The sequence below is a fragment of the Mucor mucedo genome (genome assembly GCF_025094135.1).
Source record: "Mucor mucedo strain NRRL 3635 chromosome Unknown EV154scaffold_4, whole genome shotgun sequence".
In the NCBI taxonomy this organism is placed as follows: Eukaryota; Fungi; Mucoromycota; class Mucoromycetes; order Mucorales; family Mucoraceae; genus Mucor; species Mucor mucedo.
Genome location: NW_026252288.1, coordinates 183,982 through 210,521, shown reverse-complemented (window position 1 = coordinate 210,521; position 26,540 = coordinate 183,982). Strand labels below are relative to the sequence as shown.

General features: G+C 34.8%; 11 protein-coding genes and 1 non-coding gene across 12 annotated transcripts; 4 read left to right on the top strand and 8 right to left on the bottom strand.

The window, feature by feature from the left end:
- Positions 1-314: 314 nt before the first annotated feature.
- Positions 315-1,866, bottom strand: EV154DRAFT_211854 (uncharacterized protein). Its single transcript, XM_051594382.1, has 3 exons — positions 1,307-1,866; positions 1,181-1,253; positions 315-1,127 (listed from the first exon to the last, which is right to left on the bottom strand). The coding sequence occupies exons 1-3, from the start codon at positions 1,752-1,754 to the stop codon at positions 692-694; spliced, it is 957 nt and encodes a 318-aa protein (XP_051463017.1). The 5' UTR covers positions 1,755-1,866; the 3' UTR covers positions 315-691.
- Positions 1,867-2,408: 542 nt separating this feature from the next.
- On the bottom strand, positions 2,409-2,984 carry EV154DRAFT_411116 (uncharacterized protein; the record flags this gene model as incomplete). The annotated part of the gene is made up of 2 exons (XM_051595443.1): positions 2,409-2,754; positions 2,815-2,984. The coding sequence occupies 2 exons, from the start codon at positions 2,982-2,984 to the stop codon at positions 2,409-2,411; spliced, it is 516 nt and encodes a 171-aa protein (XP_051463016.1).
- A 1,753-nt stretch (positions 2,985-4,737) lies between these two features.
- On the top strand, positions 4,738-5,277 carry EV154DRAFT_476249 (uncharacterized protein; the record flags this gene model as incomplete). The annotated part of the gene is made up of 1 exon (XM_051598019.1): positions 4,738-5,277. One exon carries the CDS (start codon positions 4,738-4,740, stop codon positions 5,275-5,277), a length of 540 nt encoding a protein of 179 aa, XP_051463015.1.
- Positions 5,278-8,202: 2,925 nt separating this feature from the next.
- On the bottom strand, positions 8,203-9,092 carry EV154DRAFT_491546 (uncharacterized protein). The gene has a single exon (XM_051599569.1). The coding sequence runs from the start codon at positions 8,950-8,952 to the stop codon at positions 8,359-8,361; it is 594 nt and encodes a 197-aa protein (XP_051463014.1). The 5' UTR covers positions 8,953-9,092; the 3' UTR covers positions 8,203-8,358.
- Positions 9,093-11,154, bottom strand: EV154DRAFT_491544 (alkaline-phosphatase-like protein). The gene is made up of 6 exons (XM_051599568.1): positions 10,965-11,154; positions 10,668-10,890; positions 10,553-10,596; positions 10,337-10,495; positions 10,037-10,285; positions 9,093-9,952 (listed from the first exon to the last, which is right to left on the bottom strand). The coding sequence occupies exons 1-6, from the start codon at positions 11,049-11,051 to the stop codon at positions 9,302-9,304; spliced, it is 1,413 nt and encodes a 470-aa protein (XP_051463013.1). The 5' UTR covers positions 11,052-11,154; the 3' UTR covers positions 9,093-9,301.
- On the bottom strand, positions 11,155-13,126 carry EV154DRAFT_547250 (uncharacterized protein; the record flags this gene model as incomplete). Its single annotated transcript, XM_051604743.1, is given in 9 exon segments — positions 11,155-11,268; positions 11,330-11,874; positions 11,922-12,467; positions 12,527-12,553; positions 12,608-12,743; positions 12,763-12,825; positions 12,884-12,893; positions 12,952-13,063; positions 13,117-13,126. 9 exon segments carry the CDS (start codon positions 13,124-13,126, stop codon positions 11,176-11,178), a joined length of 1,542 nt encoding a protein of 513 aa, XP_051463012.1. The 3' UTR covers positions 11,155-11,175.
- Positions 13,127-13,891: 765 nt separating this feature from the next.
- On the top strand, positions 13,892-13,965 carry EV154DRAFT_t8. Its single transcript has one exon. It is a non-coding gene; the product is annotated as a tRNA-Ile (tRNA).
- A 423-nt stretch (positions 13,966-14,388) lies between these two features.
- Positions 14,389-17,079, bottom strand: EV154DRAFT_491541 (uncharacterized protein). The gene is made up of 10 exons (XM_051599567.1): positions 16,989-17,079; positions 16,890-16,928; positions 16,718-16,831; positions 16,532-16,657; positions 16,131-16,481; positions 15,979-16,075; positions 15,857-15,925; positions 15,627-15,792; positions 15,499-15,562; positions 14,389-15,447 (listed from the first exon to the last, which is right to left on the bottom strand). The coding sequence occupies exons 1-10, from the start codon at positions 17,049-17,051 to the stop codon at positions 14,488-14,490; spliced, it is 2,049 nt and encodes a 682-aa protein (XP_051463011.1). The 5' UTR covers positions 17,052-17,079; the 3' UTR covers positions 14,389-14,487.
- Positions 17,080-19,947: 2,868 nt separating this feature from the next.
- EV154DRAFT_411033 (uncharacterized protein) lies at positions 19,948-20,181 on the top strand (the record flags this gene model as incomplete). Its single annotated transcript, XM_051595440.1, has 1 exon — positions 19,948-20,181. A coding segment is annotated over one exon (234 nt), but the record flags the coding sequence as incomplete, so codon positions are not given.
- A 341-nt stretch (positions 20,182-20,522) lies between these two features.
- On the bottom strand, positions 20,523-21,858 carry EV154DRAFT_547247 (uncharacterized protein; the record flags this gene model as incomplete). The annotated part of the gene is made up of 5 exons (XM_051604742.1): positions 20,523-20,934; positions 21,164-21,235; positions 21,307-21,495; positions 21,551-21,640; positions 21,838-21,858. 5 exons carry the CDS (start codon positions 21,856-21,858, stop codon positions 20,737-20,739), a joined length of 570 nt encoding a protein of 189 aa, XP_051463009.1. The 3' UTR covers positions 20,523-20,736.
- A 351-nt stretch (positions 21,859-22,209) lies between these two features.
- On the top strand, positions 22,210-25,565 carry EV154DRAFT_455803 (component of IIS longevity pathway SMK-1-domain-containing protein; the record flags this gene model as incomplete). The annotated part of the gene is made up of 12 exons (XM_051597352.1): positions 22,210-22,535; positions 22,594-22,699; positions 22,747-22,828; positions 22,890-22,939; positions 22,994-23,145; positions 23,204-23,300; positions 23,357-23,434; positions 23,504-24,192; positions 24,252-24,549; positions 24,605-24,774; positions 24,834-25,185; positions 25,366-25,565. Exons 1-12 carry the CDS (start codon positions 22,392-22,394, stop codon positions 25,563-25,565), a joined length of 2,418 nt encoding a protein of 805 aa, XP_051463008.1. The 5' UTR covers positions 22,210-22,391.
- Positions 25,566-25,630: 65 nt separating this feature from the next.
- On the bottom strand, positions 25,631-26,264 carry EV154DRAFT_491537 (uncharacterized protein). Its single transcript, XM_051599566.1, has one exon. It carries the CDS (start codon positions 26,197-26,199, stop codon positions 25,792-25,794), a length of 408 nt encoding a protein of 135 aa, XP_051463007.1. The 5' UTR covers positions 26,200-26,264; the 3' UTR covers positions 25,631-25,791.
- Positions 26,265-26,540: the final 276 nt, after the last annotated feature.

Here is a 26,540-nt window from a genome sequence, read left to right as displayed (position 1 = left end):
ATGCAAGTTACCTTTTTATATTGCGTTAGACTCCATAAATTAAGTTTGGAGTAACGACAAGCTTTATTAAACCCCTTTCTTCTTGCAGAACTTGAGTCCCATGGGTACTTTATCTAAAAAAAAAATGTTGTCAGATTGTAATGAAAATAAATGTCTTAGCTATATCTATTACATGCTCTACATCAATAACGTTTGCGCCGAGATATTCCAATCTACTTCTAACACTATGTGTAACGTCTTCAAGTACCAAAACAACAATGTCATGACTGGTATTTGTATTCTTTAGAGAATAAACCAAAACTTCAGTTGCTTCGCCCTTTGTTAAATGAAAATAATGATAAACAGGACGGAAAGACACGTTATTTATTTAGATTTACCATAATATCGTCGCAAAGAAACGTAACAAAAGCTTTCTTTTCATCTCCTACAGCCGCTGTTTGTGTAATATCTTGTACAACCCCGTGCGGATTATATGCTTTGATGGTTTCCTTAATTGAAAATGGCGATGATTGCAACAAATAAATCAAAATTGATATGGAAAGGAGACCGATGAGAAGTTTCCAAGTTCTTTTCTTTATATTATACATTTTTAAAAAAAAAGCAAGAGTTAAAAGAAAGGGAAAATTAAACAGATGAAACCCACACATAAGCAAGTTTTAAAATAAAAGGATCGACAAAACAAATGTTAAATTCACACTCCGTTGGTATCGGCCTGAGCGTCGATTAACATTTGGGGTTCATCTTTTCTTAGCCTCTTCCTAATTTGAAGTATATATCCAATGGTTGATAGTGATACAACAATTCCTATAGCTGATAAGGTAGAGTTGCTAAGAATAACGACGGTATCTATATCAAAATTCAATATATAAAATAGTTTCAATCCGAATTCCAACTCTAAAATTACAACATCGATTGCTGTCAAAAGTCTAAAATGAAATCTGCAAAATTTAGAATATTGCCAATAAAACTCCATGCGTGGTTGTGGTGGCTTGGTGTTGTCAAAGAAATAAATCGGTTCTAAAGGTATCAGGTCTCTTGCAAGGTAGTATAATACTGGCTTTAATACAAATGACTTAAAACGTAGCGGTAAAAGTGTTACGGCACATGCAAATCCAACTCCAGCAGTCCTACATTAAGAATTAAAAAAACAGGCTTATTGGTGTGTGCCAACTAATCTTACACAAATGATTCTCGCATTAAAAGCATTTTTGGGTCACCGTTTAATACTGCTAAAACAACAGATAGTATAAACCCTAAATATGTATTATTAGGTTTATTACAAAAAAATATCGCTTGCTTAACTAACCAAATATAACACCGATTCCTAATGAGTCGATTCGTTTCATAAATATTGCTTGGACAATGACTGAAATAATAGTTGGTGCACTTGATAACACTAAAGCCCAAACAGCGGGTAAATGAGGCTTGAGTAAGTAATATAAGGCGATCGGTATTGCAGCATTCATAATGATAATATATGCAGTCCTTCTAAATACAAGCCATCTTCTTTTTTGTTTTGACATTGTCTCAATGTTTTTGTTCGATTCTTCCTGTCCATTAATCAAAAGTGCGTTGTGATTTTTGATTGATTCTTTATAGCTTGGTGGATAAGTTTCGAGCCGTATTGAATACTGATCTTCCACAGCAGTTGTTCTATCGGCGGAAGATGAAAATGATGTAGATGATTCCCTATTTATTTCTGATAATGCATGTGCTGCGTGTGCACTTACAGTGGTTGTATGAGTTATGGACATCAAAAAAAAAAAGAAAGAAAGAGAAAGGGGAAAATATTCTATCCAAGTCTGGTTTAAAAGGACTGAAATAAAGGGAGGAATGTACTGCCGTTATTTTGCCTGATGGCTATTATTTCGCTTAGGATTGGTTTGATATAGTAGTAGTACCGTTGTATTTACCGTTATGGAGAGAAGTTAGCAAAGCATCACTTTTAATTATTCTTATTTTAATATGAATGTAAGGAGATTAGATCTTTGTTGTTTTTATGTCACGAATCAGATCAGCCTTCCATTTTTTATATTCTCCATATCTTTTGGTTTTAAGGTAATCTTGGTGGTTTATCATGGAAACAATTCCCGAGACAGGCTTTATTCTTGCCTTGATAGGCTCTTCTGCTACTGCCTTTCTTTTTTTACTTTGTGACACTTTCTTTTTATCCCCTGGCTTCCCCTTTTCTTCCGTCTCCTCTTCGTTATTCTTCTCTTCGATCTCCTTGATCGATCCTTTTCCTCTTCTCGATCCACGTGCAACTGATGTTGACTGATTTTTCAATCCTACTATCGTATCATCACAGGTTGCTTTAACAACTTTTATGCTTTTGTTCAATTCTGCTGTACTACAACCACAGAGTGAGTGGAGTTTATCCTTATCCAAATTTTTCTACAATAACTGGTTTAGCTTTTAAGTACTCTTTGTAACCTCGTCATACTCACACCAAAGGCTTTTGCACATGTATACATGATGGCTCCTTTCCAACACGATTGTTCAATTTCGGCTTGTGCATTGACTTTCTTCGCTCCACTTAACTTGCCCAGGTATTTAGTTAAAAAGGCTTCCCATAAGATGTTAGCTTGGCTCAACATGGTGGTTGAACCTAGAGCTACAGCCAGCATGTCTAGCGTGACTTTGGTTTGTAGGTTTAATTGTTTTCGTGTTATACTGAGAGCTTGTTCGTACGCGGAGAGAGCACAGCCTGCAAGTTGAGAGGCAATTTTAGCGTCCCAATCATAATTTTTTAAACTATAAAAACTTAAGATGTGAGTGGTTACGTTTCTATGTTCACACGATTTTAGTTCTTACCTTTCATAAGCAAGCTGAATGCAAATAACGGCTTTGAGATAAGGTCCTTTATCAAATATTTTGTTTGGAATATTCGAAAGTTGTCCAAGAAATTCCTCTGCTCTTTGTTTGACTTTAGTGTTATCTCCCAAGTTAAGACGATCAAGACAATGTGTAATTGGATTAGCCATGGAAAAAAAAATTCGATAAATTTTGGCTGAAATGAAACGCCGTGGTGGCTTTTTTAGTTTTTCCCTGATTTTTTAGTGTTAAACTATTCTCCCGTTGCGATCATTGACCTACTTGTGATGTTTCTCAAAACTTCGGGCCGTTCGGGTCATTTTAATTTTAAAAGCGATGTTTCAAACTCACTAAGCAATCCCCTACTTTTTAAGTTTTCTGACCCTTTGTTACATTACGGTTTATAAGATAAACACAAATCATTGATTGGAACGGAACGATTACTAATAAATCGTATATTAATAATATTCGTTATTCCTACATTATTACATCGATTGCGAAACTCCATCGTCTCGACCTATACCAACAACAACATCACCATCTCAAACGTTTTTAACACCTCTGACATCTCTGCTTCCTCTATATTTTATTGTCATCATGTCTACCAGCAAGCATAATCATGTATTTGGATTTGGGTAACGAGGACAATCAAATGACCTTAACAACAGCACTGCTGGTTATGCACCGGATCCGTTGGCAAAGCAGATTACTATCAGATACAATGACAGCATTATGGTCTGCGAGTTGTTAAATTGAAATAGGTATGTAAATTTTTACTCTAACAGCCCAGGTCAGTAGATAATAAATTAGTCTCTACCATGTAACTTGTTAATTCGGCATGCCAAGCTTAAATATAGTTCACGCAAATGCGTACGGACTAGGGCGTAGCAAGGACCCTGCTCGGCTTCATTGAATCAGGTTTGGGCTCGGCGCTACAACTGTCAACAATATGGCCCAGGTACTAAATGTACGTGGAAAAAAATCAAAGCGATCAGTATTACAAATGATGTTAGTAATGTTCCTAAAATGGTTACTTGGTATGTTACGTCAATATTATGTGATAATAAATTCTTATAAGCTCAAGTAAGAAGGGGGTTCTTTTATACTTACTGAGCATTCCTAATCTTCTTGTTCTGATCGAGCTTGAGTAGATAATAACAGCGCCGAGACTCCGAAATGAATTGAGACAAATTCAATCACATGATGACAAAGATTACGTCTATTTAAGGTCAGAAAACGTTTATGCTTCCCAAAAGTGTTGCAACCCGGTGGAAAATACAGACGCCTTTATTTCCTGCCAATTTATCAAATGTGAATGCATTACATTATTCATCAATCGTCCCAAAGACTTCATATGTAATAATAGAAGATCTCCGATTAAATAACTTAAGGTGTCCATTTTGTGTCAATCGATGTTGTTACCATTGGTGAAACACATTGATGCTTGATTGCAGTTTGATTGATAATCCTCTGAAAGATAAGGGAACAGGATTTTTGTAAGCATTCTTTATTCATCTGTAACTTTTTTCCCCATCAATGTTCGTTATAATGTTCACATTGTTCAGGGATTGTATGTAAGCTTTTTTTCCAACAACAAACAAACAACTATGGAACCCCAACATGAAGCCCCAACCATTCCTTGTTGTGATTACAAACAAAATGTATAATTAAACTTCTATGTTTTTCCCTCTCTTTTTTTTTTTTTTTTAAATGGAGAAGACGGGTGTGTTGCCGGTTGGTCAAAAACTGGGGCCATAATTTATCCTTTTGTAAGCGGGGGGAAGATATGTGTTTCCACTTTAAGAATAAAGATGACCCAAATTGGGCTTAAAATGGATGCCCCCCCCCTCTGATTTATTTTATAAATACATTGTTAATAACTTTTGCTTTTTCTTTCTTTCTTCTCCACTTAAACCACTTATTATGTCCACAATGAATATCGAATCACGGCCACAACAATCTTTTGTTTACCCTCATTTTCATGATACTAAGTCTGCGCGAAAGACAAATAAAGATATTGAAATCGACAAGTCTGTATATCACCTGTTATCACTTTATTTAAATACGGATTCATTAGAAAAAGTAAACACCAATTCTTTACTTGCAACCAAGACAACAAAGCGACCAGTACAGTATCCCTACACAAGGACTAGATCTTCTATTTCATACAAAACTCAAAGAAGTTGGCTTGGTGAGGAGACCCACCATACTCGCACACATACTCCACAAGATACCCTCGTTGACAGAAACACTGCCGAAAATTCTAAAACGATACACTATAATGATAACAATATGACCAAAATAAATAAAAGGTCCAAATCTGTATCATTTAATGAAACTGTGACAATCATAATATCACAAGACAATAAATTTTCGAGTCAACTCAAACAGCAGCTCGATAAAAACGAAACTGAAGATGACGATGATTCGATATTTGTGGATGCTCTTGAATTTATCTGGTGATTATATTTTATGCCAGTCTTGCGATGTATTTTTATGCCTCCCAGCCATTAAAATCCCTCTCCTTATATATATATATATCCCTCTTTTCACTTCCCTGTAATTAACATTCTCAACTCCCTCCCAAGTTTTCTTGTATTTTCTCTTTAATTAGAAATTTTCTATTATAATCAGTAATGTAATATATTGTAAGACATTAAATTTATTGTTTGTGCCATTACACAATGATTGGGTCATTTTGCAGGATTTAATTTTTGCCATATCTAGTTGACAATTACGCGACTTACTATCAATTACGCAAAATCGCTTAGCATTGCATGCCACCTTAACTTATCGACAAAGCTGGTTTTTCTTCGGTTGTCTTTGCTCTCAGCCTTCTTCATTAAATATTTCCTATATTTAATGTATCTAATAATGTAGTGCCCGTAAGGTGCGTAAGGCTGTTTTTGGTTTTCCTACCTATTTCTGCTACTATCCGCTGGGCCTATTTTTATTTGTACAACTGCAAAAAAAAAAAAAAAAAAAAAAAAAAATAGCAATGACAGCATATTTATTTCATTTAGTTTGGAACTGAACCCCTTTCCCCCCGAAAACTAAAAATTATGTTAAGCATACATTAAACTGGTTTTGGTCTGGACTTTTGATTTATATCTCTTACCAAAATATCTGGGATAGTGGTAACCTGAAAAATAATAAAATTATACTAATAATAGCACTAGAATTGAAATTAATAAGATGATGAATAATATTTTACTTCTACATAGACTTACATTGCTCCTCGATATTAAATTTAATCTTTGATAAGTCTGCGTGGTAACTCTATGGAATCCTGGACTTCTTTTTTGACAGCTGATGCACTGGCTGATACTTATGACGCAGAATTTGTTGAGGTTCTAGGCGTTTTTATTATTCTATGGTCTAACGTAATTAACCATATTGTCTGCAGCCCTTAAATGCGTAGTTTTTTAGACTTTAAGAAAAGCTCGGCTAATAATATAATTGTGTTACAATTTGGATGTCCAATTGACTGAGCACTATATCCTGGTTTTTTATTGTAATTTCTGGGTAATTTTTTTGCCGGTAAAGTATAAGGAAATCCAGCCACAAAGGCATGTACCTTGTAGTTGCATGAATTTAATGCATTTTGAATTAGTCTAAAGATATTTATCAATTATCATATAGTGATATTTATTTTTAAGAAAATACAGCAAACGTGAACTGTGCTGCAGCTTCTAAGGATTTGAAAGGACATATAAATTAACACAGTCATTTCTTACTTTGTATTTTTATAACACATAGCTCCGGATAAGAAGGCTGTAATTAAGCCTTTTTCTTTTTTCTTTTTTTATAAACATGTCAAACACATTTTTTTCGGACTATACTAGTTGTTGGGCTCTTCCTGCAACCTTCTTGGATGAGAGACAAAATTTTAATATTGATTAAAACTTAAACATTGAGTGAATAGTAAAGACTGGCGACTCTTTTATCTCTATAGATATATGAATATATTCTTTTAAGGAAGGTGAGCATGTTGATAATAGCAAATCTTTAATAAATGACAAAAATACAACTGGGCAAGTACTAGTTAAGAGCAAGAAGTGTATTCACTAAACTATTATAATGGGATGGATTACTACAGTGCAGTTACTGAGTTAAATCTCTTTAATTGTAAATCGATTAGTGTACAATTAATCACAAGCCCAAAGACAGCTTGAAATAAGTGGTCGCTTTCACTCTTTTATTTAAAAAAAGCATCTTACCTAAGCGAGGTTGGTTGTAAAGGGAAAGTGTAGGCTTCATAATTCCTTCTTCGGTTGTATCAGAAATTTAAGTTTCAACAGTTTTTAACGGGTAAAGAACTTTATTTTATTGGGTTTTTCCGGCTAAGCGCTTTTAACGGGTCACTGATAGGGATGCTCTAAACATGTATGTATGTTTCTGGTGAGTTTTGGACAAAAGGTTCATATGTTTTCAGAAGAAGAAAAGAGATGGAAATAATTTACCTGGATCGTAGGTTTTTCGGAAGGCAAGACAGCCGTCGTCAGTAAGCATAGAGCTGAAATATTTGCTCAGAAAGCCATAGTTGCTTTTTAAGGGTGCTGAAACGTTGTCTTTTGAGTGTAGATGGATTATGTGGTCCTTAATTGTAGCTGCATATAATAATATCTAAATTATCATTGCCTTCATACCTCCGTTACATAATTGATTGAACATTTTGATTTGTGCATTTGCTAATAGAAATTATGGGAATCCGTTTGTTTTTTTTTATATATATCTGAAATTTCATAGCCTAGGTGTATGAAGCGCCTGGATAACGGAGTTAGGGTAGGCTATGAGAGCCCGCAAGAGTGTTTACTTGGCTATAATATAGTCTGCTGGTACGCACTTACTTTTTTTGTGATACGACAATTGTTTTTTAAATCCCTAATATGTAAGCGTTTTGAAAAGAATGAAGTGCATTGAACAAGATCTTTCAAAATCTATCCGGGTACACGTCTTCGTAGAAAGGAAAGGCATGCTGTATAATTCAATGTCTTAACAATTTTTTGTTTTCGATTTGTCTAAATCATTTTTGCAGTTGTCTGGAGTAAGTTTAGTCTATCCTTGGAATCTTTGTTATCCGATTTTAAAGTACTATCTATCACCTCGACATCAATGTCCGCATTTATAAAGTTGTATCCTAGCCTCTACTTTAAAAAAGACTTATATTTTAGTATATCTCGAATAGTTGAGCATCTTAGAAAAACTATCTTGCTTTGAAGACTTTCAAATGGTGACAATTTTAAAGTTCATCAGATTGCATTCCTTGAATAAACAGTAAGGAATAACGGCATAAATATTAGGCTAACCTGTTATGTCCATAAGATCATGTGTATGTGTCATTATTTGAGCCAACTCAGCTGCATAATTGCTGGGTATTGAAAACTGTTATTTTGGCGTCATATTTGTTGTCTCAGTGCTTAAAATAGACAAGAAATTGTTTATTACAAAAAGTAAGATAGTAGTAAAAAAAAAAAAAAGAAGTACAATGTAATTAAGAGAGGGGATATCATATATGTATACATATAAATACATACATATATATTAAATATCTGAAGATAAACTATCTAAGTCATCATCACTCAACAAATCATGGTGACTCACTGTATCAAAAGAACCTTGCTTCTGGCGATCCATCCATTGACGTAATAGTTTTTTAGCAACACATTTACCTCGCAATCTATCAGCATCAGCCCTTAACTTTTGGTTTTCAAGTCGGACTTCCCGGAGCTGTCTTTCAAGTGTGGCATTACGTTCAGATATTTGGTTAATCATATCTCTCATTTCATTTTGTTGGATGTTCTTTTTTTGACGATATTTAGCTGAAGCTGCTTTATTCCTTTGTCTTCTTTCTTGCAATGTAGCTGTACCATTTCTATTGGAAATGCTTTGATCATCTTCGTCTCGGTAATAATGATGTGATAAAGATGACGGGGGTGAAAAATCAAAAGAATGTGGTGATGAGGGCGGCGAGTTGATAAAGTGCTCATGCTCCGGTGAAGTAGGTGGTGATCGAATGGCACGAATAGGCTGTGTATCCTGATAATAGTTGCACTGTAGCTTTGGCTGGTGTTGTGTTTGTTTACAGGTAATAGAAGAGATAGACATTTGTTTTCTTTGTGGTATAACTGATTTCATTCTTCGGCAATGGGTTTTTATGACGATAAGACAAAAGAAAGAAGAGGGGGGCTGACGTATAAATACTTTTTCTTGATTTCTTTGTTCTGCACCCAAACCTAGAAATAAAATCAGTCGTCATATGTATGTGTTTGAGAATTTTATTTGTTTGAAAAATCATACTTTTTTTCTAGTTTTGGTCAAATTAAAAGGAATATTATGCAATATGTCTATTACTCACATACATTTATACATTTATATTCATTTACAAATAATTACACACGAACACACGTACACGACAAATTAATTAAGCATAGTTTTATTGTTTGATGGTCTCAAATGTCGTTCTTGTTATTAAAGCCTGTGATAATTATTCCACCTCCAGTAATCCATTTAAGGTATTATTATTATTGGATGGTTTCAAATGTAAAATGCGTGACATGACACTATAAAGCTCAATGTTCCAGAAAGGAACAATTGTCTTTTTCTTTGGGAAGTCTGGTCCTTGGGCAACAAAAATGGCTCTTGATTCAGGGGACATGTTGTCATAGCCATGAACGCCACGGGGCTCATATTCACCACCAAGGTTTGGATCAAACTCTTTATGTGTTACAAAATTCCATCCTGCATCTGGTAAAACCATTAATGGGGGAATTCTGATGTTATCCCGAAATTGAAATCTACTAGGGAAATCCTCTCGTTTATATACCTCAAAATGAGGTGTATCCAAGGAATTGTGCAATCTTCTGAATGCTTCATATAATATTTCAACCGCTTCCTCCTCATTTTCACTGGGATGAATTCTGATACCTAGAGTTGGTGATGCTTCAATTGACCATATTAAACTAAGTTCCTTTTCTGTAAGAACATCGTCGTAATAGATTAACCGCGATTTGTCAGTTTCAGACATACCATGATCGCTTACAACCATCACATTTACAATGTCCGTTAAATTTCTTTCCTTTAATCCATCTAACAATCTACCAATACTTTTGTCAGCAAGGTGTAACTGTTTGAAGGTCTAATTTATGTTAACATTAACATTGGAATTTTCAGAAAAGCCCTTGATTACTGGCTTATTATGATTATAAAAATAATTGCCTACCTCATTTCCATATGGACCGTAAGCATGACCTGCTTGATCTACTTGCTGAACATATACACCTACAAATTGGGGTCGATCCTCCAAGGGTAAATCAATCCAGTCAAAGACTTGGTCCACCTTATCGTCAAACTTGATATGGTCATTAAATGCAACTGAGTAAGTGGGACGAAGTCCACTAAATTCTGTACTGCAACCTGGCCACATAATTACACCGGACTTCTTCTTTTGTCGCACGGCTGTAATCCATATCTAAAACTTCTATTATTAGTAAATGGAATAATTCAGGTGATCAGGACTTACAGGCTCTCCGCCCCACCATTTAGAATCCCAACTTTGGTCAGGGCTTTTGTAATAAAAACTGTCGTTTAAATTTTTATCGTAAAAATAATTTCCAACAATTCCATGAGCTTCGGGATACAATCCAGTCACTAGAGACCAATGACTTGGAAAAGTAATTGGCTTGAAAAGTTAAGGTTAGGTAGGCACAAAAGTTGTTATAATATTTGCCATAGTTACAGGAAATGATGGTGTCATGTAATCAGCTTTGACGCCCTGTTCAGCTTTGTTAAACAAAGGGGCATTAGAAGATTATTACCATATTCGTTGATTTTACGTAATACTAGGAGCTTACCTATTTCACTCAATACAGGCGTAAAGTGGAGATCAAGATCATGACTTACAACGCCATCCAAAGAAATGAAGATGACAGTAGGTGCAAACGAATGAGTACCGTTATTGTATATGGGCGCTTGTTCATTACCGCTTGTTAAACCATGAACAAGAACCCCTCCAAACAATAAAGAAGCAAGCGTTATTAATATAGCCACAGCAATTTTATGTTTGCCTTTTACAGTCTATTAACAATGTTATTTACAACTATTTTCGATCTTGACTAATTGTCAACATAAAGAGCAAAGAAAAATTATACCTCTTCTTCGGGTTCAGAAGGTCCAATAGACTGATAGCGTGTATGACCTGGGGCCGTTAATATAGAATCTGTTTCGTTTGCAACCATGGATCTTAATTGTAGTTAAAAAGAGGTTATAATAAAGAAAATAGAAAAGGTTTATTGTTGCAATGCAGATAAGAATGGGAAAAAAAAGTATCGGGCTTTTAAGCTAATGGTGATACACAGGTACTTAAAGTTCATCTTCTGCTTGCGGTTTTCGCGGTTGACACCTTATGGATGAAGAAGTTCCGAGGACAGCGTGATATTTATAGGCCTCGTACAACTAAAATGTAAAATGCATGAATTTTTTAGTATTACAACTAGTATTTTAAAATCAATCTTACCATATCCCTCATTCCCTCTATGTTCATGATGAAAGAATCACTTTCTATTTTGTTGGCTAAAAATGCTGGTGGCATCATGGGGAATCTTATCGATTGCAGTATGCTTGCAAGGTGTATTTCAAGATCATGTGGCTCTAATGGGGCTATGACTCTATTCGTAACATGTGTAACATGAACTTCTCGATCCAATGAATGCTTTTGTTCCTCTTCGTCATCATCATCGGGTTCCACCACAGCTGATGAAATAGCAAGAGGCTCTACATCAACAACAGAAGCTAATAGCTGTGTTCTTGTCATTGATAGTTTTTCAACATCTTCTTTAGTGTCATCTATAATAGTTATTTTATCAAGCCTTTGTTTTGCCCATAATAAAACAGCTTTGTATAACTCTGTTTCAGCTGGTAGATCTCCCTCTCCTATTTCCAAGGCCATTTTGATAACCCTTGGTTGTGCATACAGCCACGAAGGGTGTGCTATTAGAGCTTTCATTTCAACACTAGCATATGAATTGCATGTGTTGATTGTCTTTTCGCATCCATACATGTCTAAGAAATTAATTTTTTTTTCTTTAGAGCATATACTGACCGCTTACCTGCGCACTCCCATATATCCCATATATTATCCTCATTTAGTTCTTGCCTCAAAAAGCGAAGTGACTCTTCTCGTATGTTTGATATTTGAAAACGATCTGAGGCTTTTAACATCTCATAAGCGTCGTCTATATCGTCGATATCAATTTTGAATGTGTAGCAATACTTCAATAATCGGTAAAATATATCATGCTTTACATCGCTAATCGTTATTTCATTTTCTAGGGACTCTTTCATACCGTTTGTAAATATAATATTGAACCATGGAGATATTGCCGCCAAAATGTTTTTGTGGCCATAAAAAATACGAAAATTCTCGACCGAGTCATTCCCTAACACTTTAAACGAGATATCAGAAAATTCCTTTGAATCAATGTATCTAGAAAATGGCGGTGATGTAATAATATCTGTAGGTGTTGCTGCAGTCATGTTGTTTACTTCGGATTTCAGAATAGTGATGTTGACTGACAAGGAGACTTGATCTCTACTAAGGAAAGGAATGATGCTACTTAATGTTCCTAATGAATCTTCTCCCCATTTTGTATGTTCTATATCATATTATTAGACTTTTCTGTTGAAATTAAGTACAAAAAGTTCGTGGTATTACTCTCACTAAACCAGACAGGTTGCAGCCCTAAATAGTATATATTAGATCAATTCATAGGATTTGGTATTAATATTATTTTACTTTTTCCTACGCCGAAATCGTTATAATAGCTTGATGGATTTGTATTGTTTATCTTTAAAGTGAGTTGAACATTTTTTCTTATTCCCCTTAAGGAACCTGGGGATGTCTCGTGTATTTGCACATATATTGAGAGCATCTACAAAAATTATTGTTACTAAATTGAAAGCAGAACACTCATAATCATTTACATCTGGGGTTTTAGTTTTGCCTTTAACAAGCTAAAGCAACATTAATCTGTGTACTCTTTTTTGAAAAATAGTCATTCATGTATCTTACTTTTATCGACCTAAAGAAAAAAAATCTTTTTGAGAACAAATTTATAAAGGCAAGGTGCAGCATATTACCATTTTAAATCATCGAAAAGCAAAGGAGGACTACTGTATTCTATACCTAAACGAAGTTGAGACCAATTTGGCACACGCCAATGACAAGTATGTGAACTTTTGATATGACCAACTTTTTTAATTTCTTCAATACTTTTTGTATAAATAAAATCAGTATATGTGTACCTTCATTCATTGTTTGTGGTAATTATTATTTAGCTTCCTAATATGTGGAATAAGAATAAAGAAAAGAGAAACGAGAAATGATTAAAACTAGCAATAATATGCAGTATTTAGACTTTTGTTAGCACTCCTATTTACAATTTGCGTATCACGTTCTCCTCTTGTTTCCCTGAAAAAACTTTGTTAAACATTATCATAATTTACTTCCTGTTTATTCTGCGTATGATTTGTCTCGAGTTGGATGAAAGCTATTATAGGGCCAAGTAAACACTCAGCGTAGTGACATTTATAGACTATAATATACACAGTTTTATTACACTCCAGTTGCTCCGTTGATTAACAGAAGTACATAGTAAACTATGTTTTCCTAACAGTTTTATATATTAATTCTCTCTCTTATTGGTATATAAAGCTCTTTTAAAAAGTATATTAAATGATAGATGTTTGTTTTGTATTGCTCGATACGCAATTTATTGTTACTACTGAAATTGACATCATTCCCTTAATGTATATATTTTTTTGATTGCAAAAGCTTATAAATCACATCTTACAATAAAGTTACATGTGTTGAAACAAAAACAATAACCTGTCTGTGTTGTAAAGGTATCTATGTAGGCACTACTTGTCCTGTTAAAATAAGCAACATCGTATGTCACCGGACACCGAACCGCTCCGGCCCATGTATATTAAATTCCGGCAAACACGTGTTTATCACGTGATTTTAAATTTTTAAATATGCGTGGCTATATTTACTTTTATTTTTAAAATATACATATCAGCTCGCTTAGCTCAGTTGGTTAGAGCGTGGTGCTAATAACGCCAAGGTCAACAGTTCGACCCTGTTAGTGAGCAATTATTTTTTGGTTTTTATCTGGGATGTGGTGTCTGTAGTTGTGTGGCAAAATATTTTGGGTTTTTTTTTTTTTTTTTTGTTACGATCGTACCTTTTAAAAGTATAAATAATACCTTCAGCACACTATTTAAAAACTAATTTGTTACTGTGTTAGGAAAGCAGTTTATCTAAGGCGCTTTATTCTATGGTAAAGCGGTTGTGATGGGATGCGATAGCATATATTCACTATGTACTATAATATAATTATCGTTATCAGCATCCTCTTTATGCTAATAAGTAATCCGTGATAAAATGAAAAAGATGGAGATGATGGGCATAAAAAAAAGTCCCTCATCCTCAGATAAAAGTAACGTTAGACTAATTATAAGGAAAATTGTAGTGTAAAATGCAAAACGCAAATTCAGTTAAATTAAGCTGAAAAATTAATATATTTGGAATATTTTGGTTTATTGGTTAAAAAAATAATGTAATAATATTATAGTTTGTGATGATAAAGTAATGTAAAAATAGTTTTGGGTTATTTAACTGAGAACATCATTTCCCAAGCCCAACATAGTTAAATCGTAAACAATCATGAAAGAAACAGATATACTCAGTGCTGCACATGCACCGATGGCTAAATAAAATGGGTTTAACCAACGTTTTGGAAGAAAGGCAATGAATCGCTCATTTTCATGTTTTGTATCTGCTTCACTCAGAACGGATTTATCAACTTCAGGAGCAACAAGAGAATTCTTAAACGAGATAGCACTAGCAAGGATTGAAGAATGGTGAAATGGTCTAGGCAAAGATCCTAAGTGTGGTGATGCTAAATGTGGTGATGCTTGGGATATTTCTGGGGATTTGGGTATAGGCTTATGTAATTTGCCCATAATAGGTGACTGTTGGTTATGTTTGGTGCTTTCCACTTTTTTATCTGTTGTGCTAACGAAAGACATTGGTGACCCAGGAGCAGACGAGGCATTGACTGGAGTTTTTGCACTGTTATTGTCTAAAGAAGGATCAGATATTCCAAGACCGTTGGCAGACTTTCGAGTATTAGATGTCAATGTTGACGGAGAAGGAGATGGAGATGGAGCCAAATGTTTTTTACCAGGTGCTAAAGCGTTTGGTGAATATGGGGTAATAGGATCGTTATTAAAACTGATAATGTCACTATATATAATTGTTGGAACTCCACTTTTTTCTGCCATTGGTGAATATGCTATATTTGATTCCATTTGGCTATGTTTGGAAGGTCTGATGCTCGATCTTCTAATGGAAATTGAATAATTATCATCTGGGTTGAACATATGAACATCATTGTTGTCAGGGTTCTGCAAAATTGGTGAAGGATAAGCCAAAGTTTGAGGGTGTATAGCAGAAAGATTTTTTTCATTTGGGTAAATTGAAACTTTGTCGTTAGTTTCTATCGGCTCAACGGAAGCAACATATTTTCTAGAAACAAAGTATAATACAAAGGGCAAAATAAAGTTCACGGTCTAATAATATATTGGTAAATAAAGCTTCTAAATTGAAGATACCGTACTTACTGATTGAAAGAATAAACTGCACCAGTTTTGTATGGTGCTTACCCAGTCTTTTGTTTGCAACGGACTATAATTATAACAGTCCTATAAGCCTTTTATACAATATATATTTACACTTAATTTGAACTTACATGCAGATTAACCAAGGAAGAAAATTAGACCAGAAAATAGCCCATGGCTCACTACAGATCTGACCTCTCGATAAGTTTGATCTGATGACAATTGTAAACACTGGAATGGAAGTGACGAGGGCGCAGACGGGAAATATATACGACGTAACCATAGCAGCAGTAGAGCCTAACAAACAAACAATGAATAAACATAAACAATTAACAATAAACAATGTTATATGCTGTCGTACCCTGCGAACTTAAAATGTTAAGGATATCACTAGAAGCATCCATTTGGTATGCCATGGCTCCAAATATACCTTTAAAAGCTTTAGTACTACAAATGATTATTATTTTTACATCGAGAACCTACCAAGCGCAATATAAAAAACGGTAGAGATAAATACAGAAATCCACATACATTTATGAATGTTTACATCAGGCTTTAAACTATTGACCCAGGAAGGAATCTAAAAGAGATTTTATAAGTACGCAAAAAGATAAATTGTCCAAAATAGTACATACAGTGGTAATGAAACTGTAGTTGAAAATAACAATACCAAGAACAGTCGTGGAGTTACTTCCGCTTGCAGGCAAAAGGTCTGGTTTCAGACCTACTTCACCAAACTCTACCATCCATTGCACTAAAATAGCTGTTAAAACAATAAAAGAAGTCATCTGAACAGCAATGTTATCAACCAAAGTAAAGAACCCTAAAGGAATAACCAGAACCGCGGTAAGTAGAAAGCCAAAAGTGAAAATGAAATAATCATCAGGATTGAAAATTTCATCACCAGTAATGCAAAACCATCCCCCAGGAGAAACACCAAGACCACAGGTACCATGAAATATGGTCAGCAACATATTATCAAATGTCTTATTTATAATGTTAATAATGTATAGTTGATAGAAGTTGTAGATGTTACCTGGGCAGCGATGATTATACTAGCAACATTTACTGATTGAAGGGCTAAGAATAGCATGATCTGAAAAAAGTAATGATATCTTCGTCCCAGATATACCTGAGCTATTGTCGTTAATTCAATCTTAGCCTAAATGTATTAAATTAAGCATATTAGTATAAAAAAGGGTAATTTTAAACGCGTACTCACCTGAAATTTTTCATTGCCGCGAATATTAGATAATGCTTCACAAACAAACAATGCAGAGCAACCTGATAAAAAGGCGACTACAATAAAGATAAAAACTGGGGCAATCCAGCCAGACTTTAAGCATTATAGTTAGCACTTAATTTTTGTTAAAGTAGCCTGATTTCAGTCATACCTGTTGAAATAAAGCCGGAATAGTAGCTAATCCTGGACCCTGTAAAATGTACATGCGTTAATCAGGACATTTGAGGCAACATATATGCGATATACTTACAGTCATTGATGATACCAAAAGAGCTGTACTTCCAAAACTTCCTATCCCTTTTACAGTAGACATAATTAAAATGAAGTTTAGATTTTTGCAGTTGTGTGAAATAAGAGAGAAAAAGGTTTAAGTAACGTATATTTTATAGTTAAATCAAATCAATTCCTTTTTTCCGAATCATTGAGAGTTGGTAAAACTTTGTTTAGTAAATATCGCTAAATTGGGGATTATTTATAGTTTGAGTGTTCATCGTTTCAGACTTAAACGTTACACAAACCATAAATTTCATTATGCCAAAGTCTTGAATGCTGGTGCACTAAATAGCCATTTTTTTAAGTACAACAGAATCGAAGTATGTAGTTTAATGACGGCTATATGATATATTTGTATTTATACTTGTTATATTGAATATTGATTCTAATGAAAGGAAACGCTATCAAGCATCATGTGAGAATACATTAAGAACCAGTGTATTTGTATTTGTAGACCCCTTAATTCTCCTAATAAATATAGACACAGAAATGATCATACTATTGTATAAATCAGGAGCTGTCATCGGCGCGATAAATCCTGATTTAACACAATGTTTCATAACACATTGATGTTGGTGCACAGAAAGTCATATTGGTATAAGATTGGGATGTCACAGTTTATTTATTTACGCTGGCTTTTTATGGTTAATAGATGCCAGATCAAACTTTGGTTTGAATCATACGTCTAGAATGGTAGAGAGTAAACTGTGATTTTTAAGATAGAGTTGCCAGATCCACCGGAAACAACGTGACCCAGCTGGTTTGCTGGTAAATTTTAGAAATTGGCACCAATAGATCGCAAGTAATTTTTAGCATTAGCTTGTCGAGAGAACCATATACAAACAAAGACTCTTGAAATCTTTGGTAAAAGTTTATATCCATACCGTGCTTTTGTAATAATGGCAACATATCCATGAGATAAAAGGCATATTTTAAAACCCGAGAAAGTGTTGTAGTTGCTACTGTTGGTTGTGCATCAACATTATTCCATGCTTGAATCGTGGCATAGTTATGTGAAATGTACTTACTTGAATGCTTTTAGGTAAAAAAAAGCTGGAATTCAAAAGATGTTTTTAACGGATCGTAATCAGCAAAGATACAGAACGATATACTGCCAAAACCTTGTAAAGCTTTGCGCCTAACTGAAGATAATTGAAGGAGGTTTGTATAATTTGACAAGATAGTGCCAGGTATTTGTACATTAATTAATTTTACGACTGTTTCCATTTCATTTGATGTGTTAAACTCTGTTTCGATATACTTCTTAGAGTTGATGGATGTAATGAATCTTAATGTGCTCCAAATTTCTTCAGATAGATAACCAAAAGCACAAGAATAAATCTTACAAGATGTTGTATACAATGCAACCAACATGTTTTCAACCGTCAAGTGATTGGAATTTATATTAAAAGTAGGGTAATTTATTGATTTGTTGAAACGGCTAAGCCAGCATAAGCATCTAAAGCAGCATAAATAATTTGCTTTCGAGAGAGTTCTACTGCATTCCAATCTCCGCATCAAATGTGTTGAATTTTGGGTAGACTTCTATTGAAAACAAGGGCACAAATGGTGGCTAGAGAAGTAGATGTATTTTTTAGCAATAACCCTTTTCTCGTACAAAGTTAAGATATATAAGACCCTTTGAATTCACTCCATAGCCTTTCTTAAACGTGAGAAGTCCCCGCTTACATTCTTTCCTACTTTTTTTAAATTCTTCACACGCCATAAGTTGCTTGAGATCTCCAGCAAGTTTGCTTCGGAGATCAAGTTTTCGAAACAAATATACTTGATTTTGATAGCAGATCTGTACAAGGTACATCTCTTTTATAGTAGCCTCTGCTCTTCTTGATCTGGTATTGAATATAGGATGATTTAATGCAACCCATTCACAATTGAAACCAATGTAGAGGGGAGTACTTGTGTTTATGTTATCTAAAATGCCTAGACAAATGCCGTTGATATCTTATATATCGGAATATAATAAAAAATTATCATTCCAGGAATTGCTAAAACTTCCAGTCCCACTTCCTGCTCTGAATCGGCAATCCTAGTTGACTGAGGAATGGTGGCCTGGCTAACGTTTTCCAACAAACTGTGTAATACACCCTCCAAAATTTTACGATCATTATTTACGTTTTCAGTGTAAAAGAGCGATGGTAAACTATAAACATTCAGCTGATAAAATTTGGATAGAGATTTAAAAGGAGATGAGAGATGATATAGAATCTTTGAAGGAGCCAGGACATGGGTTCTTATTTCTTCATGTACATCGAGACATCAGTATAATGCTGGAAAAGTAGGTATTACCCATATGGCCGATTACTTTGAAAGAGTGATCACAATTAAGAATCGTGCTGTTCAAAGACATCATACGCCAGTCTAACTACGGCCGAATTCAATCTATCACATACGAGTAAACATAACTCAAGTATGATGGTAGCGGGACATAGCCATTATATTTTTGTCTGTCTCGAAATGCAGAAAATTTGGGGAGTTCATCATTTACACCAGTAGATATCTTCATCAAAGGAATTACAGCAGGATTTCTTTTCTTGTCGCAGGCAGGCAGCATCTTAGTACTAAATCTCTAAAGCTGCAGTGTGTTCCACATGCATTTCTCTCAAAATATTTGAGACGCACTGGACCCACTGAATTTTGAAAAAGTGTTCGCGCCAATTTTGCTAAATCTTTTAATATACCAAACTTGTAGGTAAGAGGAAAGGAAAATCGGCCTGCATTATAGTTAGAAGCTATCTAATTATACCAGAGTCGAAGCCATTACACGAACTTTCTTTTATAGTATTCTTGCATCGATATTGTCATGTCATTATATAATAGCAGCTAGTTAAAAGTATTACGCATACGTTTTCTAAGTCTGTGTATGTAATAATTATATCACATGGTAAGTTGTGGTTTTATATTCAAATAGACGATATAGAAAATCCATTGTAAGTATCTCAGAATTGTACAATCCTTTCGCCGCTGCCAAGAAAAAGGAGACATTAATTGATGCCAAAAACGTGATTGCCTTTAAGATTGACTTGAGGATCGTTTGCAAATGTCATGGTACCAGCTTTGGGCCCGTAAATGGGGAAGCCGCAAGTCATTCTGGTGATGATAATATTATCGATGATGAAGGAAAGCTCACCCGAGAGGGCAAAGATATATAAAATTCTTTTATTGAGAATCATTGCAGCAATCTTTTCCCATTTATTCTTCAACTTGTGGGCTCGCCGATCGATATTAGCACATTACATGTCACAGCGGCCTACATATTTGTTACGGTAACTAGGTGCAGCCGTTTATGCCACTTTGAAGTGGTTTGAGCATAAATGTTTTTTGTTTATAAAGACTCTCACCGATATAACAATAATATATGTATTAGGGATATTCAATCATGAAAATAAAATAAAAAATTTAAACGAAACTACACTAGACTTATCGAAAGCAGAAAATAAAAGTAGCTTTTAATGAGAATGAAAGATTCCATACTAGTTTCACGGATGCCCTTCACATTCACCGAGATTTCCGAATTATTCTTATCGATATTATGGTTATCATCCTCCGAGGCAACTTTATCTTCACAGACAACACTTATAATATTACAGTATCGACCTTTGAGTTCCGTAGATTCCGCCGTAAAACTATTACATTTAGCTGTGTATGGCCTTAGAGGGGTTCAACCTATCCCACGGGAGTTAAAGGCATTGTAGACGAGTTTTTTTTTATACTACATGTATATTGTCAAGATTTCTTGCATCATACATGAAAATCGCGTCCAATAAATTTATATGGACCTTCTTGCATCGCTTTTCGGCTGTAACTTGAGGTGTCAGGTTCATTTTATCCGGATTCTTTAATGTTGGATGACGGTTCAAGCAGAGTTTTCTTGGTAAAAGATGGAAAATAAGAGTACCCACTGTCTTGCGACCACCGACAATGGGAAGAGTGATAAATTTTTAGCATACAGGAAAAAAGAAGATAGTGATCAATGAAAGCAAGAAACATTATCAACTTATAAACGCGTAGTTTGAACATTGAATTATTATGATATTTTTTAGCTATGATAGGCCTTTAGAAGATGAAGACAATTTTATTATTCAATGACATCTCGCACACCCCAACTGGGTAATTTGGCAAAGCCGATCTGACCGTACGAGGCAAATGACGTCCAGGGTTTCTATGCCCATGGAGAGAATCCAACTCACTCAACATGTTGTTCAGCTGGTTTATATTAAAAAAGTGGTATGTTAGACATTATTTTCATGATTATTCTTTACTAATTTTAAAAATACCTCGTCGGTTCTCCAACTTGGGCGGAGGGTGGTGTACGAGATGGCTTGACCATGCTCATTGGTAACATTGTCTTCATCTTCAGACATGTAGGCTGCCTCGAGGAAGACCATGCAGCTTTCTTTTGGGTGAAAGCGTGTTACGATGGCCTCCTCGTTAGCCAAGAAGTTGACCTTTCTTCTTCTCAGCTTCTATTAAAGGTAAAGTTAGATAGATGCATCACCAAAACTGTAATAATGTACTTACTGCAGACAGCCTAGCACGTTGGTTACGCGTACGAGCATGCAAGCGAACCTCCTCCAGATCGAGGGTTTGAGCCTGTCTAAATTGGACCCTCTGGCCTTCGAAGTTACGTCTGATGATGATTACAATATCTTCTTTAGAACCGTCCAGTGTCCAGCGAGAGCTGTTACATTTACAAACATTCGCCGTTACACATATCACAGATAAAAAGGTTATTTAATCTGACAGGAAGCAGAACCGCTTATTCATTGTAAGTGTGCCCCCAGCGTCAATGAATGACGGAAATTTACTGGCAGTAGCGTAAAATTCATGGTAGTAAGTTTCTTTCTCTTTGTAATAGTGAGAAGTTATCTACTACAAACACCGGAACAATTTTTTCTAGATAGGTGGCATAAGGCTTCGGAACAAAGAAACGTGCTTATTGAACCTAGACAAGTTCAATAAGCAGTGAATTTAACATCATTCGTTCAGATCATTGCAAATGAAGCATGATCCTCATAGCAAAAGAGAGAGAAAAGTTCTGACGTCTTTTATATTTTTTCGGGTATTTAAGGAGGCGTGTGGGATTTAGGAAATGTTTTCAACCAATGAAATATCAATAAATTTCATGCTCAAAGAAAAAAAAAACAGACTTTTTTTTTTTTTTTTTTTTTTTTTTTTTTCACCTGGTGGTATATTGCTGCTATTGAAACGTAACCTTTTTTTTTGTACACACAAATATACATATTATATATATCACTATACATACAAAAAAGAAACTCTTCAACTTTTAATACCGCACGTTTCTAATTTTTTTTTGTCGATTATCTATTAAATCTTTTTTTACGCATCTGTAAAAGGAAAAATGACAGAAGTGAACGAACCTCAAATCCCAGCAGACGATCAAGAGATCGCTTCTCCCACAATCACACATCGAGTAAAATTTTATCAACTCAACGTTGACACCCATTGGGAAGACAAAGGAACCGGCCATTGCACCTACCAAAAGGTAAACATCACCAAATGATTAGACGCGTCCCTGAACTAATTTTTATACAATTGAACAGGGCACAGATGGAAAGCCAGATCAAATAATTGTTCGCTCAGAAGAGGATAACTCTATTTTATTGACTTCTCAAGTAGCCAAACGTCGTTTATACCAAAGACAACAAGGTAGTATATTACTTACTTTTCCCCAACTATTGTTGACCTTTCTTAAGATACCTTGATTGTTTGGACTGAGGATGATAATCGAGATTTAGCTTTGAGTTTTCAAGACCCTAGTGGATGCAATGAGATGTGGTAAATAACACTAATATGTTTATTTTACACGTATCATTAATACAACTTAATTGCTGCGTAGGAGCTGTATCAGTAAAAAACAAGGACCTGTCGGATCCATGGTCACAGGAGGTAAAGAAATCAATCAACGAGAAAAAAAAACTTTAATTTTAATATGAGTAAAAGAACCCGAAAACGAAGATTTCGCATCAAGAAATCCAACCGATATATCATTACCTGAACCAGAGTTATCTAATCTAAAGGAGATTTCGGATGTATTGCATAATGCTCATAGTTTAGACGACAAAGATAAACTCTCAGCATATATCATGACAGAAGTAATATATTTGAATTTACAATTTGCAAGTGGCAGTTATTGATGGATCTACTTGTTAGGGTTACATGGATAAGTTGATGCCTCTTTTCGAGACTTGTGAGGATTTAGAAGATATTGCAGATTTGCATTTGTTGTATAACGTGTTGGAAGGAATATGTAAGTCATAATGTTACATATTTAAATGCCAATATTTTTAATCATATATTTTCCAGTGGCATTGAATGATCAACAGATTGTAGACTTAGCTCTTCAAGACGAATACATAACAAATGTAATGGGCATCCTGGAATGTAATTATACACAACATAAGAGATTAATAATCAACGTATTTTAATGTTTTATTTTATATTTAAAAAAAGACAATCCAAAGACACCTGGTTTAAAAGCAAAACATCGAGAATTCATACAGAAAAACGGAGACACCAAACAAGCAGTCGAAATTAAAGATGAAGTGATCACCAGAAAGATCAAGTTGTCATTTCGTTTAGAATATCTTCAGAGTATTTTGTTACATAGCGAAACATCTGTGGAAGGTTTAATGGGCGTCATCAGTAACATGCTTTATCAAATTCATCTCGATATCGTCAATTATATTCAGAATAATCACCTTCTTTTATCAGAGTTATTCAGCGTATTCAAAGATCCAGAGACACCGGCTGAAAAGAGAGACGATATTATTCGCTTTTTCCATCAGTTATGTAATCTTACAAAAACAATGCAGACATCTGTTCGCGTCAATACGTTTAGATCTCTTGCACCCTACGGATTTTTTGAATTAATGTGTGTTACTCTTCCACATGAAAATGAGAGTTTCCGTACAACCTCTTTAAATATACTCGCCTCGTTTACCGATCTGGATTTAGCTTCTGTAAGAAGTCATATTATGTTGCAATCAAAGGACACCAAAATGCTCACGAAACCATTGATCGAAGTCATTGTCGAACAAGCCGTTAAAGACGCCGATTATGGTTTAAAAGTTCAATATTTCGAAATTTTAAGGTTATTGTTAGACCCCAATAACAACCCACAAACTGGGCCAGGAAATGATGTAGGTATCACAATAGACATGTCAATTAACAAATTGGTAATAAACTTCTATTTGTATAGGCCATGTCAAAGCAAGCACCAGAGACGGATGAATTTTTATCATTGTTCTATGATAAATACACCAAAACCCTTTTTAAATGGATTGAAGATTTAGAGATTAAGCCCATTGGATTAAAAGGACCCATCGAACCTTTGGAAATAACATCAGATCAAGCACAACTATACCTCTATGTCTGTGAATTTTTAATGTTTGCTGTGCGAAACCATGGATTCCGTAGTAAATATGTTCTATTATCCTCCGACTTTTTCCTTAAAATTACCCAACTCTACAGATCCAAATACAAGCATGTAAAATTGGGTATGATGAGAATAATATGGAATGATACTTTAGTTTACTAACCTTTTGATTTTAGCTGCTTTGAGATTTTTCAGAACTTGTATTGCGCTTTCAGATGAATTCTATAACCGTAATCTTATTAAGCACAACATATTTGAACCAACAATACGTGTATTACTGGACACAGACGGCCGGGATTGCCTATTAAATTCAGCCTGCCTTGAGCTTCTCGAATTTATAAGAAAAGTAAGTAGAAGCTTTGTATTTACATACAAATGGATATTCGCGTGTTAATAGAGACATAGGAAAACATAAAACCTCTCATCGATCACTTAATCAATCAATTTGGCTCTGTGCTAGATACTATTACATATATTTCCACTTGCCAGCAGCTGAGGGATAAGTACGAAGAAAATATGAAGGCTACCGAAAAAACCGGAAATAACGATAATGTTGGAGACAAATCAGACGCAAAGACGAATACAGACGACGAAGAGGAGGAGTATTTCAATGGATCAGATGAGGAAGAGGTAGTAACGCGTGCACCTCTTGTGAGTTATGATGAAGATGACACCGACGATGACGAAGATGAGGAAGCGGAAGAAGATCATTCTCAAGAAGATGATGCTGAAGAAAACAAGACTACATCATCTACTGGTGAAAATATAAATACATTAAAAAGAAAAAGTGAAGAAGCCAATATAGATAATGTCGATTCGCAAACGCCACCGCCCAGCAAAATACAAAAGACAAAGGACGAAAGCAACGACCCTGCATTTCCTTCACATTTAGTGTTACGAAAAGAAGAGGACGACATCGATGAGGAAGATGAATTAGCTAAGCGCACCTCCAAAAATAAAACAGAATCCCCAGAAGGCTCGTCGTCTCCACCACCATTTTTATCGCGAAAGAGAAAAGAAGCCGAGGAAGATGAAGACGACGAATTAGCAAAACGTTCTTCGCGCCAATCTTCCCTTTCCCCCAAAAAAATGGTCATCAAAGCGCCAATTATCAAAAAAATGCGTACAACGCAGTAGACAAGTTTCTCTTCCGCTATTACATATCTTTAAAAAAAAATAGGAAAAAAAATTGCCAGTTCTATATTATTTATAAATAAAAAAAAGTAATGCTAAAGAGTTTATTTTTGTTTTTAAAAAATGCAGGGTAAAAGACAGGCGTATATACAGTATACAGTGGGGAAAGAGAGAGAGAAGATACAACTTTTTTTGACTTCGTATATGGAGGGTGGGGGGAATATTATTATTAACAGGACATAACAGGGATCAAATAACCATGCTCTTCTTCTTCACCATCTTTGCATTTATAATGGGTTGATAATCCAGAAAAGAATAGCGGTGTTAATGATTGTGTATTAATAGATAATCTTGGCTTTTTGTTTGATAATTTCTTCAAGTCAGCATCAGTGGGAGTGATAGGTGAATCTAAAACTCGTCTTCTTGAATTAGGAATCACTGACAAATCAAGCGGTTTAATTACAGGCCGAGATTGTGGCACAGTGACTACTTGTGTAATGACTGTTGTAGGAATGGATGAGGGGCGAAAGGTATATGATGTGGGAATAACAGAAGCAAAGCAAGATCTATCATATTCGTCTGCACTATAAGTGATGATGATTGTGTCGGAATTGTTAAAGCGTACTGATTTTGACATGTTTATTATTTGTATTAAAGATATAATATAAAAAAGAAAAAAGGAAAAAAATACGAAAAAGATCTTCGTATTTATATACATATGCAATTTTAAAAAATAAAGGGTTCGTTTCTAAAAATAGATTTAAGCTACCAATAACATTGTGTGTTCTATTTTTACAAATTGGACTCAAGCCAAGCAGCAGTCTTGGCTAGTGGGGTAAGGGTATTCCAAGAGTAGATTTTCATTTTTATTTCTTAATTTAGATTATGGGATAATAATATTTTCACTTTTGATTCGTATGTGGCTAAAATTAGTTATCCAACCACTTTATAAGAATTATTTGCGAATTTTATATCTCT

Excerpts from the sequence above, each read along its gene's own strand:
- EV154DRAFT_491546 (XM_051599569.1), bottom strand. The coding sequence starts at position 8,952 with ATGAAATCAGTTATACCACAAAGAAAACAAATGTCTATCTCTTCTATT.
- EV154DRAFT_491541 (XM_051599567.1), bottom strand. The coding sequence starts at position 17,051 with ATGTCTACTGTAAAAGGGATAGGAAGTTTTGGAAGTACAGCTCTTTTG. Across the intron at positions 16,832-16,889 it reads TTCCGGCTTTATTTCAACAG|TCTGGCTGGATTGCCCCAGT; the intron begins GTATGACTGAAA and ends TAATGCTTAAAG. Across the intron at positions 15,793-15,856 it reads TAACATTTTAAGTTCGCAGG|GCTCTACTGCTGCTATGGTT; the intron begins GTACGACAGCAT and ends TTTGTTTGTTAG.
- EV154DRAFT_211854 (XM_051594382.1), bottom strand. The coding sequence starts at position 1,754 with ATGTCCATAACTCATACAACCACTGTAAGTGCACACGCAGCACATGCA. Across the intron at positions 1,254-1,306 it reads AGGAATCGGTGTTATATTTG|GGTTTATACTATCTGTTGTT; the intron begins GTTAGTTAAGCA and ends ATACATATTTAG. Across the intron at positions 1,128-1,180 it reads TTAATGCGAGAATCATTTGT|GACTGCTGGAGTTGGATTTG; the intron begins GTAAGATTAGTT and ends TTCTTAATGTAG.
- EV154DRAFT_491544 (XM_051599568.1), bottom strand. The coding sequence starts at position 11,051 with ATGGTTGCAAACGAAACAGATTCTATATTAACGGCCCCAGGTCATACA. Across the intron at positions 10,496-10,552 it reads ACATGACACCATCATTTCCT|CCAATTACTTTTCCAAGTCA; the intron begins GTAACTATGGCA and ends TAACTTTTCAAG. Across the intron at positions 10,286-10,336 it reads AATGGTGGGGCGGAGAGCCT|ATATGGATTACAGCCGTGCG; the intron begins GTAAGTCCTGAT and ends TAGAAGTTTTAG.
- EV154DRAFT_491537 (XM_051599566.1), bottom strand. The coding sequence starts at position 26,199 with ATGTCAAAATCAGTACGCTTTAACAATTCCGACACAATCATCATCACT.